Source organism: Lissotriton vulgaris, unplaced genomic scaffold (genome assembly GCF_964263255.1).
Source record: "Lissotriton vulgaris unplaced genomic scaffold, aLisVul1.2 SCAFFOLD_2240, whole genome shotgun sequence".
Lineage (NCBI taxonomy): Eukaryota > Metazoa > Chordata > Amphibia > Caudata > Salamandridae > Lissotriton > Lissotriton vulgaris.
Window position 1 is genome coordinate 78,699 of NW_028243427.1, and position 15,264 is coordinate 93,962.

Genomic DNA, 15,264 nt, shown 5'->3' on the forward strand with positions numbered 1-15,264 from the left:
AAATATCGTCTGTGAATGACCACATTCCAGTTGCCAAATTCCATGCTCCATGTCTTTCAAATCCTGAACCAATGGGTAGCCCTTAGCGAAGACCAACTGGGTGTGATGCAAAAAGCCTAAATCTTACCAATATCACCTAATGCACCTCTTCTATTCTCCCTCTCTTTTTATTGATCAAAAGGTGTACAACCTCACTGCTACTTGTAATGATATTATGTCTGAAACCATAACTTTGTTCACCCCTTCAGAGAAAAAATACGGAAGAACAGAAAATCAGCACACTGTTATTCCAGAGAGCTCAATGAAGAAAGTAATACAACACACAAAATAAAGTGCCAACTCTGTTCACAGCCATTCTAGAAAAACGTTTTTTTTTGCATGGAGAATCTATAAGAAACTTACCTCAAATTTACATTTGCTGCCATGTAACACCAAATAGATTTTGCCTAAAACTGTTCAAAGAGCCTTTTGAAATAGTAAGATCTGCTACCCTACTGATCCCTCATCCACCTGAGTTGTTGAGGACCCAGACCACAAATGTGAATACGTTGGCTGACTTTTTGACATAAAGATCTGTATTTCTAACTGCATGGTGACCTTATTAAAGACTCAATCATTGGCTCATGATTACTAATGCTAGGAGAAGGTTTCCTCTTGAGACAGTGTCACTCCCTTAGTGTAGACTCCTCAGCACTGAAAACATAATCCTTGCAAAACTAGATTTCTACTCATGTGACCCTCCTCGCTCGTACACTCCTGCCTAAAACTAGTTTGATGCTACCAACAGACTATAAGCCATCAGCGATAGCTCAAAATTCTTTAGTTTCATTCTTGTCAACTGTATCAATCTTCACAGAAACATTAACAGCATGGCCAGAAACACTCAGTACCAGCTAAGGAATTTATGGAATAGTACCCTTCACCCCTGTTAGAACCCTAGTCCTCTACAGACTCAATTATGCTAACTCAATTTTGGCAGGAATTGCCCATATCCACCTTGCGTTCTTGAAGCAGCATTTAATGCAACAGCCTAATTAGTTTGGGCAGCTAACAGTTTGACCATATCGCTTGGAATTCACTTTTCTAGGATGACTTCCCATTGACGGTATATTGATCTCTTTTCTTGCCAACTTTAGTTCTCAAACTCCTCCCTTCCGCTCCTTTCTTCACTACCTGGCCAGGAGATCGAAAGGGATCTCACCCACTCCGTAGCACCGATAAACTGCTCCTGAAAACATCAGCCTTGAACAGAAAAAACATAACCTCAGCCAATCATTCTCTCACTGTTCACCCACAGTCTGGATCTCCACCCCTCTCTCCACCTGCAGCATTGCCTCTTGTCCCTCTTTCAAGAACCCCTGCTTCTCACTCAGTACTAGCTCTCCTACAAGGTTTTCTTGATACCTAGTTTTGTCACATTCTAGTTCTCCCTGATATGTCTCTTTCAATAGATGCATTTGAAGAATGCCTCCTGTGGCACGAAGCACAAGGATTTGAAGATCTGACACCTTTTGTGCATTTATTGTACCAAGACTAGCTGTATGGAAATGTGATGCTTCAAGGTGGAGGCACATGGCTTTGAAAAGTTTCTCTGAATTGTCTTCTCATTGATGTACCACAGCCTTCAAAAGACTAGACAGGCCTCGAGTGGGCCGGTTGGGATGCTTTGAGCGACAGAATGCTCCTCGCTTAATACTGTCTACAGCAATCATGCACTATGTATATGTAGCTGTGAGAGGACAGCATTTGCTCCCTAGTGGGACTGGAAAAATAAGGGAAAAGAACAAAACTGTTTTAACAAATTATTTCAATTTTAACAATACTAATACAGAGGGAAGTTATCACATGCATCAAATCATCCCTAAAAGCCAGAGGCAAATCTTCATCTTCCTCTTCATTCACACCTCTGTGTTTTTTTAAATATATTCTGTGCTTTTGTGAAGGCTAAGTTGCTTTAGCAGAGCAAGAGCTCTCGGTCAAGGGTTCCTGATCACATTAATCAAAAGCAAAGACAGAGAACTAGATTTGCTTATATTTATATATTGAAACTAAAGAATGCCTCTGACTGGTGGATCACATATGTGCAGTGATTGGTCTGACTTCTTGAAAATTAATCTGTTGTTTTGTGATCTAGGACAAGCCTAATGATAAGTAAGAAACAAAGGAGTTTCTGTGGGGAAAAGTTATCACTTGTCAAGTGTAGAATTGTCAATACACTCTCTAAGTTGATATAGTGATTATATATACCAAATGTTTTGCATAATTTAATGATGTACACACCATTCATCACGTGCAGGATAATGGCGTCAGAAGACAAGGATGCCCAGGAAGATGAGATGCTGGCCCTGAGTCATATTTATGGAGATGATGAGTTCCAGGGATCACCGCGTATCCAGAGCGGACAGATAAAAGCGTGCATAGAGTTGCCCAAGGACTTCAGAATATTTGTTAGTGGTGAGCCAATTTTCTGTTTTCAGCACTGGACTGGTTATGTTGTAGGTGCTCAGGACAATACGAAACGTTTTGGCGCTCTGCGTTATCTTATTTATATGTAATAAATTCTACACTCACATTGATCAAGTTCTTCCTTATGAGCAGAGCCAAAAAAACAAAAACAATGCTAGTCTTGAGCCATGCATACAACCCTTCTCATGGCTTGCTGGTGAAAATTGTGTGTACAGCCATCACTCCCAGAAGCAGCTCTTGCCCAGGTGAGGGGGTTTGTTGAGCATGAGGATCAGCTGGTCCCATAAACATGGCAAATAGACTTACTAATGATCAACTAGAAGAAAGGTAATGCTGTGCTATACTTTTATACTGTGACACTGTATCGGTGCCTACGTACAGTGAGGTGTATGCAGCCTTCATGTCTATGTAATTGATCCTTTCCTCAAGATGCAGTTTAGAATCCAAGTGCTGTCAGTTGTTGTGAGGACACCTTGGTGCCAAGCAGTCTTCACTGGTGGCAATATGAAATGGGGGACACCATTGCGAAACACGAGGACAGCCATTGCACAGCCCGGCATCCTCATTGTGAGGCCATTCGTGCCCTTCATTAAAGTAAAAGGAGTGTCTTTCAGATAGAGGCAAGCAACAGATATGTGAATTTACATACGTTTTTAACCCGTGTGAGGCAGTGACATAATACACTTCCAGATTACATATAGTTATACATTTTCAAAAATATATGAATCATAAAACAGCAGTAATGGGGCCCAAAATTGAGCCAGCCACATACTGACATTTACATTGCTTGGAATACACGTGAAAAAGAAAGAGCTTTATGGTAGCTAAGATATATATATACAGCCTGTCAATTCAGTTCAATTCGTCTTTATTAGTTTTTTAGAAAAAATCATAAATCCCTCCCATTGTCAGAGGATAAGGGATAAATAAATCACCAGCACCTCAGGCGTATATACAAAGCATGATATCCTTAACTGAGCTTTTATTGGACTCTGAACACAATCTATCAGACTAATAGAATTTTTAAAATTTAGACTTAACCATAATTTTATCAGACTTAAGTAGAGTGTCGGGTGTGTAAAACTTGTCAGACAAACCTAGTTCACAAAAGGATTAAGAGACATATCTCAACCAAGGTATAGAAAGGCCCCTGTCTAATGTGAGACAATCTAGAATGACATCCCTATTTAGGCTGGCCTCAACATTAGTTCAAACATCAACCCTAGGTAAATGTGGAGCAGCTTAATTATGTATGAAATAAGTTGTAAGTTTAGAATAATAAATTAGGAGCTTGTAGGAGGGGGATGAAGAAGTCGCCTGCAAATACAATTTTCCTCTAACTGTAGGGGAGAAAGATTGTGATAACCCCGGGCTCCTGAACCATACAAAGCTGCAGGAACATACTGCAAGTTATATATTTTTAGGTTCGGTGAGAGTGTGCCCTTACCTATAGTATGAGTGAGATATTGAGATATAAAAGAGCATCAGTCGACTTGCACAGTTTCTGACACACAAGGGAGACTTGCGGCTGCTAGGAACCTGACAAATCAAAAATGACTCCAAGGTAACAAAAAAAACTACTCACACTATGCACAAATGGACTACTAATTTGTAAAGAGGGGACCCCCTTTCTTACCTGGACAACATGCCATAATATGGAACTTCCATTTTTCAAAGAGTCTGCAACACACCCGGTTTCTTCTCATTAATTTAAACGTTTCATATTTTTCACTTTCGGAGTGCATACACTCCTGGTGCACGCCGCTCCTTTTTTTGCACGATTAAGACAGTTAGAAAGGGATTGTGACTCGTAGCTTACGAGTCACTAAAGGAGTTGCACAGCTTTAATAATATGGAACTTCCAATACCAAGGGCCAGATGTAGGTAATTTTTTATTACCGACCTCTTAAATACCGAGTCATACCGACTCGGTATTACCGAGTAGGAAAATGAGATGTAGGTAATGAAGGCGGTAAGAAATACCGACTCGGAACCAGTCGGTAATCGGAAACGGTATTTACCGTCTCGGAATATACCTACACGGTAAAATCCGAGACGGAAAAACCCAAACCGATCCACCGGTGCCACGGCCCATAGGAATGAATGGCAACATCCGACCCGGTAAATACCGAGTAGGTAAACACCGACCCGGTATTTACCGGGTCGGAACTACCCGCCGCAGATTTTGAAACTGACAAACATGTGCGCCTGTGAACCAATCAGGTACTTCAACCACACCCAAATTCCAAGCCACAGGGGAACCAACCAATCAGATCCTACCACCACACCCCAGTACTTGGGACAGGCCACGCCCATGCAGGTGCAGAAACAAACAGTCAGGAGAGCAGGAGGACAGAGTGTGGAGCAGCCTTACCTGAGTCAAAAAAACACTGCAAGATGGAGAGCCAGGAGGCACAGAGAGAAGCTGCAGAGCGCAAAAGGAAGCAGAAGTTCAGCCAGGAGGAACTGCAGGTGCTGATTTCTGAGGTTGTCAGACATCATGGCAGAATTCTAGGAAAGCAAACTCTGCATGTTGCAGAATCCATCAAACGCAGCACCTGGTTGGACATACAAGGCAAGGTAAATGCCATTGGTGTCACCCACCGTGACCTAGAAGACCTAAAAAAACGGTGGTATGACATCCGCATTATCACCAAAAAGAAGCTTGCTGCCCACCGCAAGGAATGTGATGCTACAGGCGGAGGAAGTAACAGAGCCCCCAGACTCACCGACATCGAGGAGATGGTTGCAACCACCCTTGAGAAGGAATGTATACACGGAATAGGAGACGCAGACAGCTCAGCAAGAGGAGCCAAGAAACCAGGTAAGATGCAACAACACTATCATTTACCCTTTTACCTATTCCCCTCACAGGACAAATCAGACTCCACAACAGGTTTAAGTAATGTCCTGCAATGCATCCTGTGAAATGTAGTCACGTGTAGATACCTCAGAGCAGTCAGCGTGCATTGCAGCAAGGGGAGCAACAGACAAGTAGCATAGGCAAATGAGAGACAGGCTAAAGTGCAATAGAAGTGTATTTTATCACATGACACAGGTGATCAACATAACTGACACAATGTCCATGTCTGTCCACAGGAGAGTCAAAGCGCAGCACAGCTGAGGTCAGAGAGAAGAGGAGGGAAGGAGCCGGACCTAGCACATCTCACGCAGGGCAGGACCAAGAGCAGGCAGCCCCGATACCTGAGGAGGCAACTGCTGGAAATCCACAATCCCCTCTCCTATTCGGCAGTCAGGACACAGGAGCGGCAGAACTATCACCCACCCCCACATCACCATCCCCAGTGCTGGGAAGAGTCAGGAGCCATGATGTGCCCCCTCGCAGAATACTGCAAACATCATCGGAGGAGGAGGAGGAGGAGGGTGGCACACAGGACAGAGGCAATACCGAGCAGCAGCCCACTCCCAGAGTCACGCGGGCCAGTGTCCGAGGGCGACGTCCACGGGAGGAAGAGGATGTGCGGCAAGTCCAAAGTGTCTTCTGCGGACTGGAGGCCACCATGGTGAAGGTGCAGCGCCTGCAGGCGAAAGCAATGATGGGGGTTCAGAGGCACGCACGCACAACAAATGAAAAACTGGATGCAGTAGGCAAGGGCATAGGGGAAATGGCAGAGAGCATGCAATCAATGGCGACAGGAATATCGGATATCACACAGTGCATGACTGTCCTGTGTGACAAATTGGACAGGGACCATTTGGCGAGACGCAAGGCCCGTGTGGATGCGCGCAAGCAAACCATGGCCCTGAACACGTTTGCAACTGCCATAGTGCAGTGCTGCAACAATTTAAGTGAAGGCATGGCCAGGATGACCTCTGCAATGGAGCTGGTGCTCGCGCAACAGACTGGCACTGGAGGCGACACTTGTGCTGCCGAAAGCGAGGGGTCCGCCAGCAGGAGTGGTGCAGGCAATCCTGTGCATGAGTTACGGAGGAGTGGCAGGCGTGGTGGAAGTGTGACAGGCCAGCGTGAGGACATAGACTCACAGCAACAGCAGCCCCGCCCTGTGTCCCGTGCCCACAAACAATGACTTAGCACTCCAACCAAGGCTGTAGTCACGGTGGTGTTAACCGTGACATCACACTCATGGAGTGTTTGTATTAGTGAGCCCAATGTGAGCTAACAATGCTGTGGCGTAGTGAATATTAAACTACTTCAACAAAGTTACATTCATGCCTGTGTCTCTTTACTCACTCAGAAATATTGTTGTGTAACCTCTGCCCGTCTCAGTCTCCCATCTGTAGCTGCTGCTGCCACTGTAGCTTGGGGCTCTGCCACCTCTGGGTCGTCATCAATGTTCTCATGATATGTGAGCTCCACCTCAGTGCCTTGCTTGGTGGCGAGATTATGCAACATTGCACAGGTTGCTATCATTTTGCAGCAGATGATTGGGGTGTACTGCCGTGCACCTCCACTCTTGTGGAGGCAGCGAAACCTGCTCTTTAGGAGCCCAAAAGTGCGCTCAACTACGTTTCGTGTGGATCTGTGAGCCACGTTGTATCGCCTTTCACTCCTGGTGGATGGGTTGAGGTAGGGAGTGAGCACGAAGGACCGCAGGGCATATGCACTGTCGCCTAGGGGGAGAAAGATAGACATTAATTTCAAGTACATGAGACGTACATCTAATGTGAGTGTCAGGGTGTGTCAATGTGATTTACCTAGCAGGTATCCATTTCCAAATTCTCCGGCAAGTAGGCGCGTGTATATTCCACTGTTCTGGAAGATGTATGAATCATGGCTACTTCCGGGGAACTTGGCTACGATGTCAGTGATGAGGTTACCTGCATTACATATGACCTGGACGTTGATGGAGTGCGTCGATTTGCGATTCCGGTATATGTGCTCTGTGGCTGCAGGTGGACAGAGTGGGACGTGGGTGCCATCGATGCAGCCGATCACGTGAGGGAAGTGTGCCAGGTGATAAAAGTCAGTCTTGGTTTTGGCTAATTCTGCCGGTGTAACAGGGAATGAAATATAATGCCCCATTCTCTGCATCATGGCGTCAAGAAACCGCCTGAAGAAGCGGGACAGGCAGCCCTGGGACACGCCACCCACTGCAGCTATCACACTCTGGTAGCTCCCTGAGGCCAGCAGGTGTAAGCTACATAGCACCTGGACATGAGGTGGGATCGCATGGGCCCTGGGTGTTGGGTGGTCCAGGAGAGGGTGTAGGTCCCTGATCAATTGCTTGATGGTGTCTGGGTGTAGCCTGTACCTCTGCAGTATTTCAGGCTCTGTCAATTGGAACAGTGTTATCCTCTGCCTGTACACTTGTTCCTCCCTTAGCCATTCTCTCTGTCCTGCTGCCTGTAGTCTCTGCCGTCTTGCTATGATGTAAAAAGCCGCCATCATGGGTCCTGAGGTGCATTTTGGGACTTTTTTTATAGCCCTCCCTTGGTTACCACCTGCTTTCAATGCATGGTAAATACCGACTGATTAATACCGTTTTTCGGCAGACTCGGTATTTTTTCGGCTTACCTACATCTCCATGGCTAATTTTTACCGTTCCTGATTTTCCGAGTCGGAGAATACCAACTCGGTATTTATGTATACGGTATCTTCCGACACGGTAATTTTACCGGGTCATTCTTACCGAGTCGGTATGTTTCCGAGTCGGATTTTCACAAGTCGGTAAATCATGGCCTCCTACATCTCATTTCCTCGGTAACGGCCGAGTTTACCGATTTTCGGCCGTTACCACCCGGTAAAAGCCTACCTACATCTGGCCCTAAGTGATTAAATCAAGCCTACTCATAAAAGACACAAATGACTCGACTAGAAAGCACAAAGCTTTTGTGGTCTTAGTCAAGAGAACTGCATTATATGTGTAGAGTAACGCAGGAACAAACAGATTCTCTATTCTCGGAACATCAGTAGTTACGTTGGCCAGATATGCACTCAAATTGTTTATCTAATGAATAAACAGAAAGGAGCCAAAATGCAGCCTTGCCGCACCCCTCTCGTAAGGGGGAAGGTATCTGACATTTCAACTGCTGAACCATATCTCACTTTGGGTGTTAAGTTCTAATGTAGAGTAAACAGAAAGTTCACCAATGCGAGCTCAAACCCAAGTTCAACAGCATCAGTTATAACCTGGTTCTATTGACACAATCAAATGCTGTGGATAGGTCCATAAAGGCGAAGTGCAGTGGGCAATGTGTAGCAATGGTACAGTTGTCCACAATCGGGTGGAAATTTAGGCAGCGTTCCACCATACCCAGTCCCAAACAGAAACCATATTGGTGGGAACACAAAGGGTTTTTTTGATTTGCCCAGCTTCTCAAACTATTGAAAATCACCCTTCCTACAATCTTAACAGTGCTACCTAAAAGAGAGATTGAGCGATAACATTTGGGTGATTTCCGATCCCTTTAAAAAAAATAGAAACTATAATGGAAACCACCACAGAGCATTGGATCTTATTACACCAGGAGTTATTACAACATTAGTGATCATGAGGCCCCATAGATCAATGTTACAATTAATAAGGTCCATGGGTATCCCATCCGGCTGTTGGGCTTTGCCACGGAGACTTTGTCTTAAAGCGTTTGTCACTTCCTGTAAACTAACAAAAAAGGGAAGGGGAGAGTTGCGCAATTTTTCCCAAAGGTGATTGATTCCCCAAGCTCTTATCTTCTGTGATATAAAATATGCTGCTAAAATGCTTAACTTATTTATAACCAGAAACACTGCAAGACAAAAAGGGATTTACTCGAGCATCTCTTTGCCTGATCCTGTTCACCATATCCCAAAACATTTTACTGCTGTTCCTTGTAGCTGCTGATTCCAAAGGGTGAAATCCTTTTTATACAAGACCTCCTTCTTTTTTTTTTGTCCTCATTCGCCTCAGACCCCACTGAACAAACAAGCCGTCCGTACCAGAGCCCGATGTTGGAAGAGACCTCGGCTGTTGACTTGGGACCCAGGGAAGCGCCCTGCCTACAGGTACCATGACAGGCTCGTATGTCACTCACCCCCGAGTAAAGTGGGGAGGGGTCACTCTTCCAATTGGCCCAGGTGAACCTACCGACTATTATTGTTGGCCTATCGGAGGAACTGGAAATGCCCAACATAGTCAGAAGAGTACCAAGGAGCCATAATCATAGGATCCACAAATTATTTTAGAGGTGATTAAATTATTGATTAAATCCTTGGTTAAATTAAATAAGATTAAATTAAGATAAGGGAACGCCTAACGGTCACACCTGACTAAGTCACAAACCACTTTAGCATAAAGTCCCAGAATGCTGTCTTTTTCCTGCCCAGAGTTCTAGACAAATCCATCTTGGATGTCTCAAACAATGAGGACTGCCAGTCAGAATGCAAGGGGTGTGTGGGATCTACCCATCTTTTACATATGTCCCTCCTAGCTAACAGTATAGCATAAAATAGGAAGGATCTGGCAGAACCTGTAATTTCATTAGATAAACCAAAAATTATGAAGGCCAAATGTATTTGTATTGGGAGGCCTAAAATATCCGCCACAGAATTTCCCACACCTTCCCAAATACCTGCTATAGGGGGCAGTCCTTAAACATATGTACATCTGAGGCACTCACCAAACCGCTTTTTCTACAGCTGACTGGAGGCCCCCTAGACATTTTAGTCAGCCTCAACAGAGATAAGTAGGCCCTATGTACAGTGAACAGGTGGTTCCTCTTAAACCAGGCTTGTTTTACAATGGCGAACAAGGTCTTAAACGAAGTCGGCCACAAATATTCCCACTGTTTTTCTGGTAAGGGATCCTCCTACAATTCTTCAGCCAATTTAAAATCTCCATCAACAGCCTCCTTAATGGTCCAGTACCAGAAGGAAACCTCCTTCCTCCCAGCTGGTTTTGCTACTAACTGATTTTCCACGATGTTGCCTCTACCTCTGGGGATTTTCAGGGTTTGGGCCCAGCCCTGCAGCTTAATGTATTTAAACCTAGAAAGACCGACTTCAATCCTTTCGCAAAGTAATGCCCATGAAATAAGCGTGCCCTCGTGAGCCAAGCCCCCCACACCTTCAAACGAGCAGCTCTAAGAGGTAATGCCAGCCTATCCTTCAAGCACTCTGGTGCGCCTGGAGAGACCCAGAGAGGGGCAAACTAGAGAAGTAATTCATAAGACTGGCCCACGTTCTACCCATTGCCTGGAGAACTTTAAGCTTGAACTTTTTGAAGAATTTCGGTTCTCCAAATTTAAACAGAAAACCCTGCTCTGATAGGCTAGCACCCTTTAACATTGCAGAGAATATGGCCCCCACCCCTGTGCTCGCTGGAGTTTTTAACGGCATCCTGGAATGAGACAGCTGGAAAGCCCATGCATTATTTTGCAAGTCCGGTAAGGCATGTCCACCCGTCTCCCTCCTACACCTCAACTTCTTCCAGGCAATTCTAGTGGACCTATATGCCCAGACAAAAGAGTTGATGGCCTGCTGGAGCTTGTCAATAGCCGGTTTGTCAAAATGCCGGGGGATAGAATTGAAAAGGAAGGTTATCTTGGGGAGCACTACCATCTTAACCAAATTGATCTTCCCAAGAATGGTTGAAGGGAGAGGGGCTGAGGATTTCATCAGTTTCTGGCACTCCCTTGAGACACCCTCGAGATTAACCCCTACAATCTTGTAAATGTCCTGAACTATTCTGACTCCCAGATACCGCATACTACACTTGGTCTGATGCTGGCACCCTAGGAGATTCCAGGTCATGACCTCAGTTTTTTCGGCATTGACCTCATAACCAGATACCTGCCCGAAGTCCTGTGCCAACCTGATCACATCAGAAAAGGTCATAGCAAGGTCCGCAGAGAGAATCAAAATATCATCTGCGTACAGGGCCACCTTCCTCTCCCAAGCCCCATGCTTAAATGGCAAAATACTTGGCTCCTCTCGCAGCTGCTGAGCAAAAGGCCCGATGTACAGGTCGAAGAGAAGAAGAGAAAGAAGGCAGCCCTACCTGATCCCCCTGGTGATCTTAAAAGGTCTGGTCAGGATGCCATTAATCATAAGTCTGGCTGACGGATCTTGATAGATCAACTGTATCGCTCAACAGAACTTCCTGGCCAAATTAAATTTATCCATGAATGCCGACCATAAACCCAATTGACCCTGTTGAAAGCCTTAGTGGCATTGAGTGCCATGGCAGCAAGAGGAAGTGAATTAATGGAGGCGATATCTATTGCATTCATGAAATCGTAGCTGAGGTCGGATAAGTTCCTACCTTTGACAAACCCCTTCTGATCAGAATGAAGCTTGTCGCCAGCCAGCCACAGAGCCCAGCCTGGCCGCCAGGATCCTTGAAAAGATTTTATAATTTGCGTTCAACAGCGAGATGGGCCTATACCACCCACAACTCGCTGGATTCTTACCAGTTTTCAAAATCAGGATAATTGTGGCTTCACCCTAAGAAGCCGGAAGAGTAATGCCATCAGATAAGATGTCATTAAATAGTAGTGTCAGAGCCGGAACAATTGCCTCGCCCAGAGATCTATAGAGATCTATTGGCAACCCATCGGGCCCTGCAGCTTTCCCTCTTTTGCAGGCAACAATAGCCTTTTTCACCTCTTCCTGTGAGAAATCCTGCTCTAGATCTTCCTGCTGCATAGAGCTCAGGGGGGTGAGCGTGGTCCCACCCAACCGCTCCATAGACTCCATCTTATCCACAACGCAGTCTTCTTGGTACAGATCCTGGAAGAAATCAAAGAAAGCGCCTCCTATCTCTCAATCCGGGGACAGACCAATTATCCCATCAGCACCATCAATTTGTTTAATCTGGTCTTGCAGCCTGTTGAGCTTAGCCTTCCATGTCAAAAGCTTACCGGCCCCTTCCCCATGCTCGAAATGGGCAAGCTTGCTTGCCTCCCGTCTACTCATGACCCTAGTTTGGAGAATGGTGTCCAACTACTCACTTAACTTACTAAGTTTGCCCAGATTCTCTTGCTGCCCCTCCGAACCAACCTCATTATTCAGGTCCAACTCTACTGCTTTCATATCCGCCTCTTTAAGTGCCACCTCCCCTCTGTATTGTCTATTCCTAAAACTCACCCTACTCGTGATGGAGCCCCTTTGAAAAGCCTTTAGGGAGTCCCAAAACACCACAGTCGTGGCCGAGCCTAGATTGATCTTCAGAAACCATTTAGTCTTAGGGGATAAGTAGGTCATCTCATCCGGCTCAAGAAGTAAAGTTCGATCGAAAGTCCTACTCTGGGATACTGAGCCTGCACCAGATCCAAGTCCATCGATACCCCTGAATGATCAAACATTTGAGGAGTCAGGTATCCGATGTCCTTGACCTTGCCCCTCAGACATTGGCTGACCAGAATATAGTAAATTTTCGACTTATGGCCTTATTTACCATTGCAGTATGAGACTCCGAACTGATGGCCCGATCTTTCTCTCCAGATATTGCAGAGGCCGGTTTGTGCCATCATAGACTGCAGGTACATCCGGGACCTAGAAGGAACCCTAGCTCTGCTACTTGCTGACTTGTCCAGTTTAGGATTCAGGACAATATTGAGGTCCCCAGCCATAATAACCAGGTCTGGGTAGTCTAGGAGATGCAAAATTTTTTTTTCAGAGAGTAAAGATCAACTTGGTTTGGGCCGTAATAGCCGACCAAGCTGAGCAGAAAGCCCATGATAATCACCTTCAGAATTACCCACCTACCACATGGGTCAGCCAGAAAGTCTTAGACACAGGCATTAGCTTTTTTTTTAAACAGTATAGCGGCGCCCCTTATATTGGCAGTCTGATTTGAGCAGATAAAAAAGTCCACCCATTTTTGATTTTTGAGTATCTCGGTGACCTCTTCCTTAAGGAGATTAGCTTCCTGGAGGATGATGACCTGAGGCGGGAGAGTCTTTTAGGTATTGCAAAATGTTTGCCCTTCTGGACTTCATGCGTAAGCCATTAACATTCCAGGACTGGAACTGAATTATTTTCATGGGGGTTTAAGCCGAAGATCCCTGACAAGGTTAAAACACAGAAGGATCCAGCACCAGACCAATCGTGACCTAGCCGCGGCCGATTGAATGGACACTAAGGTGAACGAGGATATGTTTTGTTTTATGTCCCTGTGCTCCCACCGAACTCCCCCCTCTTCCCAACCATCCCCTCCCAGGAGAAACCCTCTTCTCCCCATTTACATGGACAGACGTAGTCCAGATGCGCCTCCCGGAGCAACTCATCCCGTCCCTTTGTGTGTAAATTTGAAAAAGAGAAAAGAAGTTTTAGCCAGACTAAGAAAAAGAAACCCAAAAATAAGTGACTATATTATTATCTCAATCATGTCATATCATATCTGAGCAGAGAGAGAGGGGAAAATTTAGAGATCCACTAACGTGGACTGCCCTGAGCAGCACATAAGTCCAAACCAGTGGTAGAACCCCCCGGGTATGGATACACCCGTTAAGGATCCCCTCCCCATGGTTTTGAGCAGCTCGTCTGCCTCCTGCACTGATCTAACATTATGCATTTTGTTCTTGTGCAGAATTTTCAGAGTTGCTGGAAATTTAAACTGAGCCACGGCATCAAGTTTTTTAAAGTCCCCCAGCTTCCTGCCAAATTCCCATTGTCTAACGAGGGTAACTCTGGCGAGGTCAGAGCGGATTTCAAAAGAGAATTCCCTAGCCTTCAATGATTTCACCTTTAAGGCCATATTGAGGATCGTCTGCTTTAGGGAGTATGTATGAAAGTTCATGAGGATTTTCCAGGGCTTTATTCTGTTGGGATTTCTGCAGAAAGGGTCCCTATGGAATCTCTGGATGTCTCTAGTCAGAACCTCCTCTGATTCTCCAAGCTGCAAAGATTCTTTCAGCTGTGCGACCATGTAAGACTTGAGGTCAGCCCCTTCACTCCCCTCCGGGACACTCAGAATATGCAGATTGCTTCTTCGAGAGTTGTTCTCCAACATCTCCAACCTATCATGAAGGGCCACCTCCTCCCTCTTGAGGGTCTGGCTATCGGCTTATGCAGTCCCAAGATGATCTTATAACTTTCCGACCGTAGTCTCCAAAGACTTGGTTCTTGTATTTAGGAGCTCCACCTTTCTCTCCAACGACTCACAGAAGTTCCCAATCTCTCCCTGATTGGCTGCAGATAGCGAAAACCCCTTTTAATGTCCTCCGATAGCGTGGAGAAAAGAACCTCCAAAGAAGCCACTGAGGGCCCCCTTGCTTCATAATCCTTGGAGCCTTAATCTACCCCACCGTCCTACACAGCTTCTGCCCCTTGAGGGGCCCTTTGAGGTGCCAAGGCCATCTGCCCATCGGAGTCTTTCGGTTTATCTGGAACCCCCATTATACAACTCTCGCTAAGGAAAGTTGGAGTTGAGGCCGGAGGCAGGGAGCCTCCAGCGGCCTCCATACAATCCGCGGCTGGTTTTAAAGCCAGTTGCCATGCTGACCCCCTTCTGAGGGCCTCCCCCTGCTTCACAAAGTCCAGTACCGCCGTTTGTACTTTGAAGTATTTTTTTTTTTAACATACTTTTATTCGAGGGTTGCAATATATTACATCGCTGGGCATAGAATCCCATCCAACTGCGTCATAATGATTCAAGTCACATACAACATAACAGTAATTACAATATTCTAGGTCAAGAATTACAGCAATGTCACATCTTAGCACGTGTACACCGTAAATTTACCCAGTATCATTCCTACTTTAATTTTATCTTTAAGAATACACATCCCTTCTTGTCCCTATCCATTGGGGCACAGCTCTGATAGATTACAAATTGTGATAATGGACCATACCTGGTCTATACTTCAACAGCATGTGACAGAGCGTAATTGTACTAT

The 15,264-nt window shown here is 45.5% G+C and overlaps 1 protein-coding gene across 3 annotated transcripts in view; it reads left to right on the forward strand.

The window, feature by feature from the left end:
* Positions 1 to 15,264, forward strand: part of LOC147668350 (E3 ubiquitin-protein ligase RNF14-like) — a 144,119-nt gene that overhangs the window by 9,049 nt on the left and 119,806 nt on the right. For 2 of the 3 annotated variants that reach the window (XM_086948576.1, XM_086948577.1), the window contains exon 2: positions 2,297 to 2,454. In XM_086948576.1, the coding sequence (XP_086804702.1) occupies positions 2,301 to 2,454 (154 nt within the window). In that variant the 5' untranslated portion in view covers positions 2,297 to 2,300. Of the gene's footprint in view, positions 1 to 2,296; positions 2,455 to 5,565; positions 6,652 to 15,264 lie in introns of those variants that run through there. The other variant, XM_086948578.1, reaches the window with a different exon arrangement.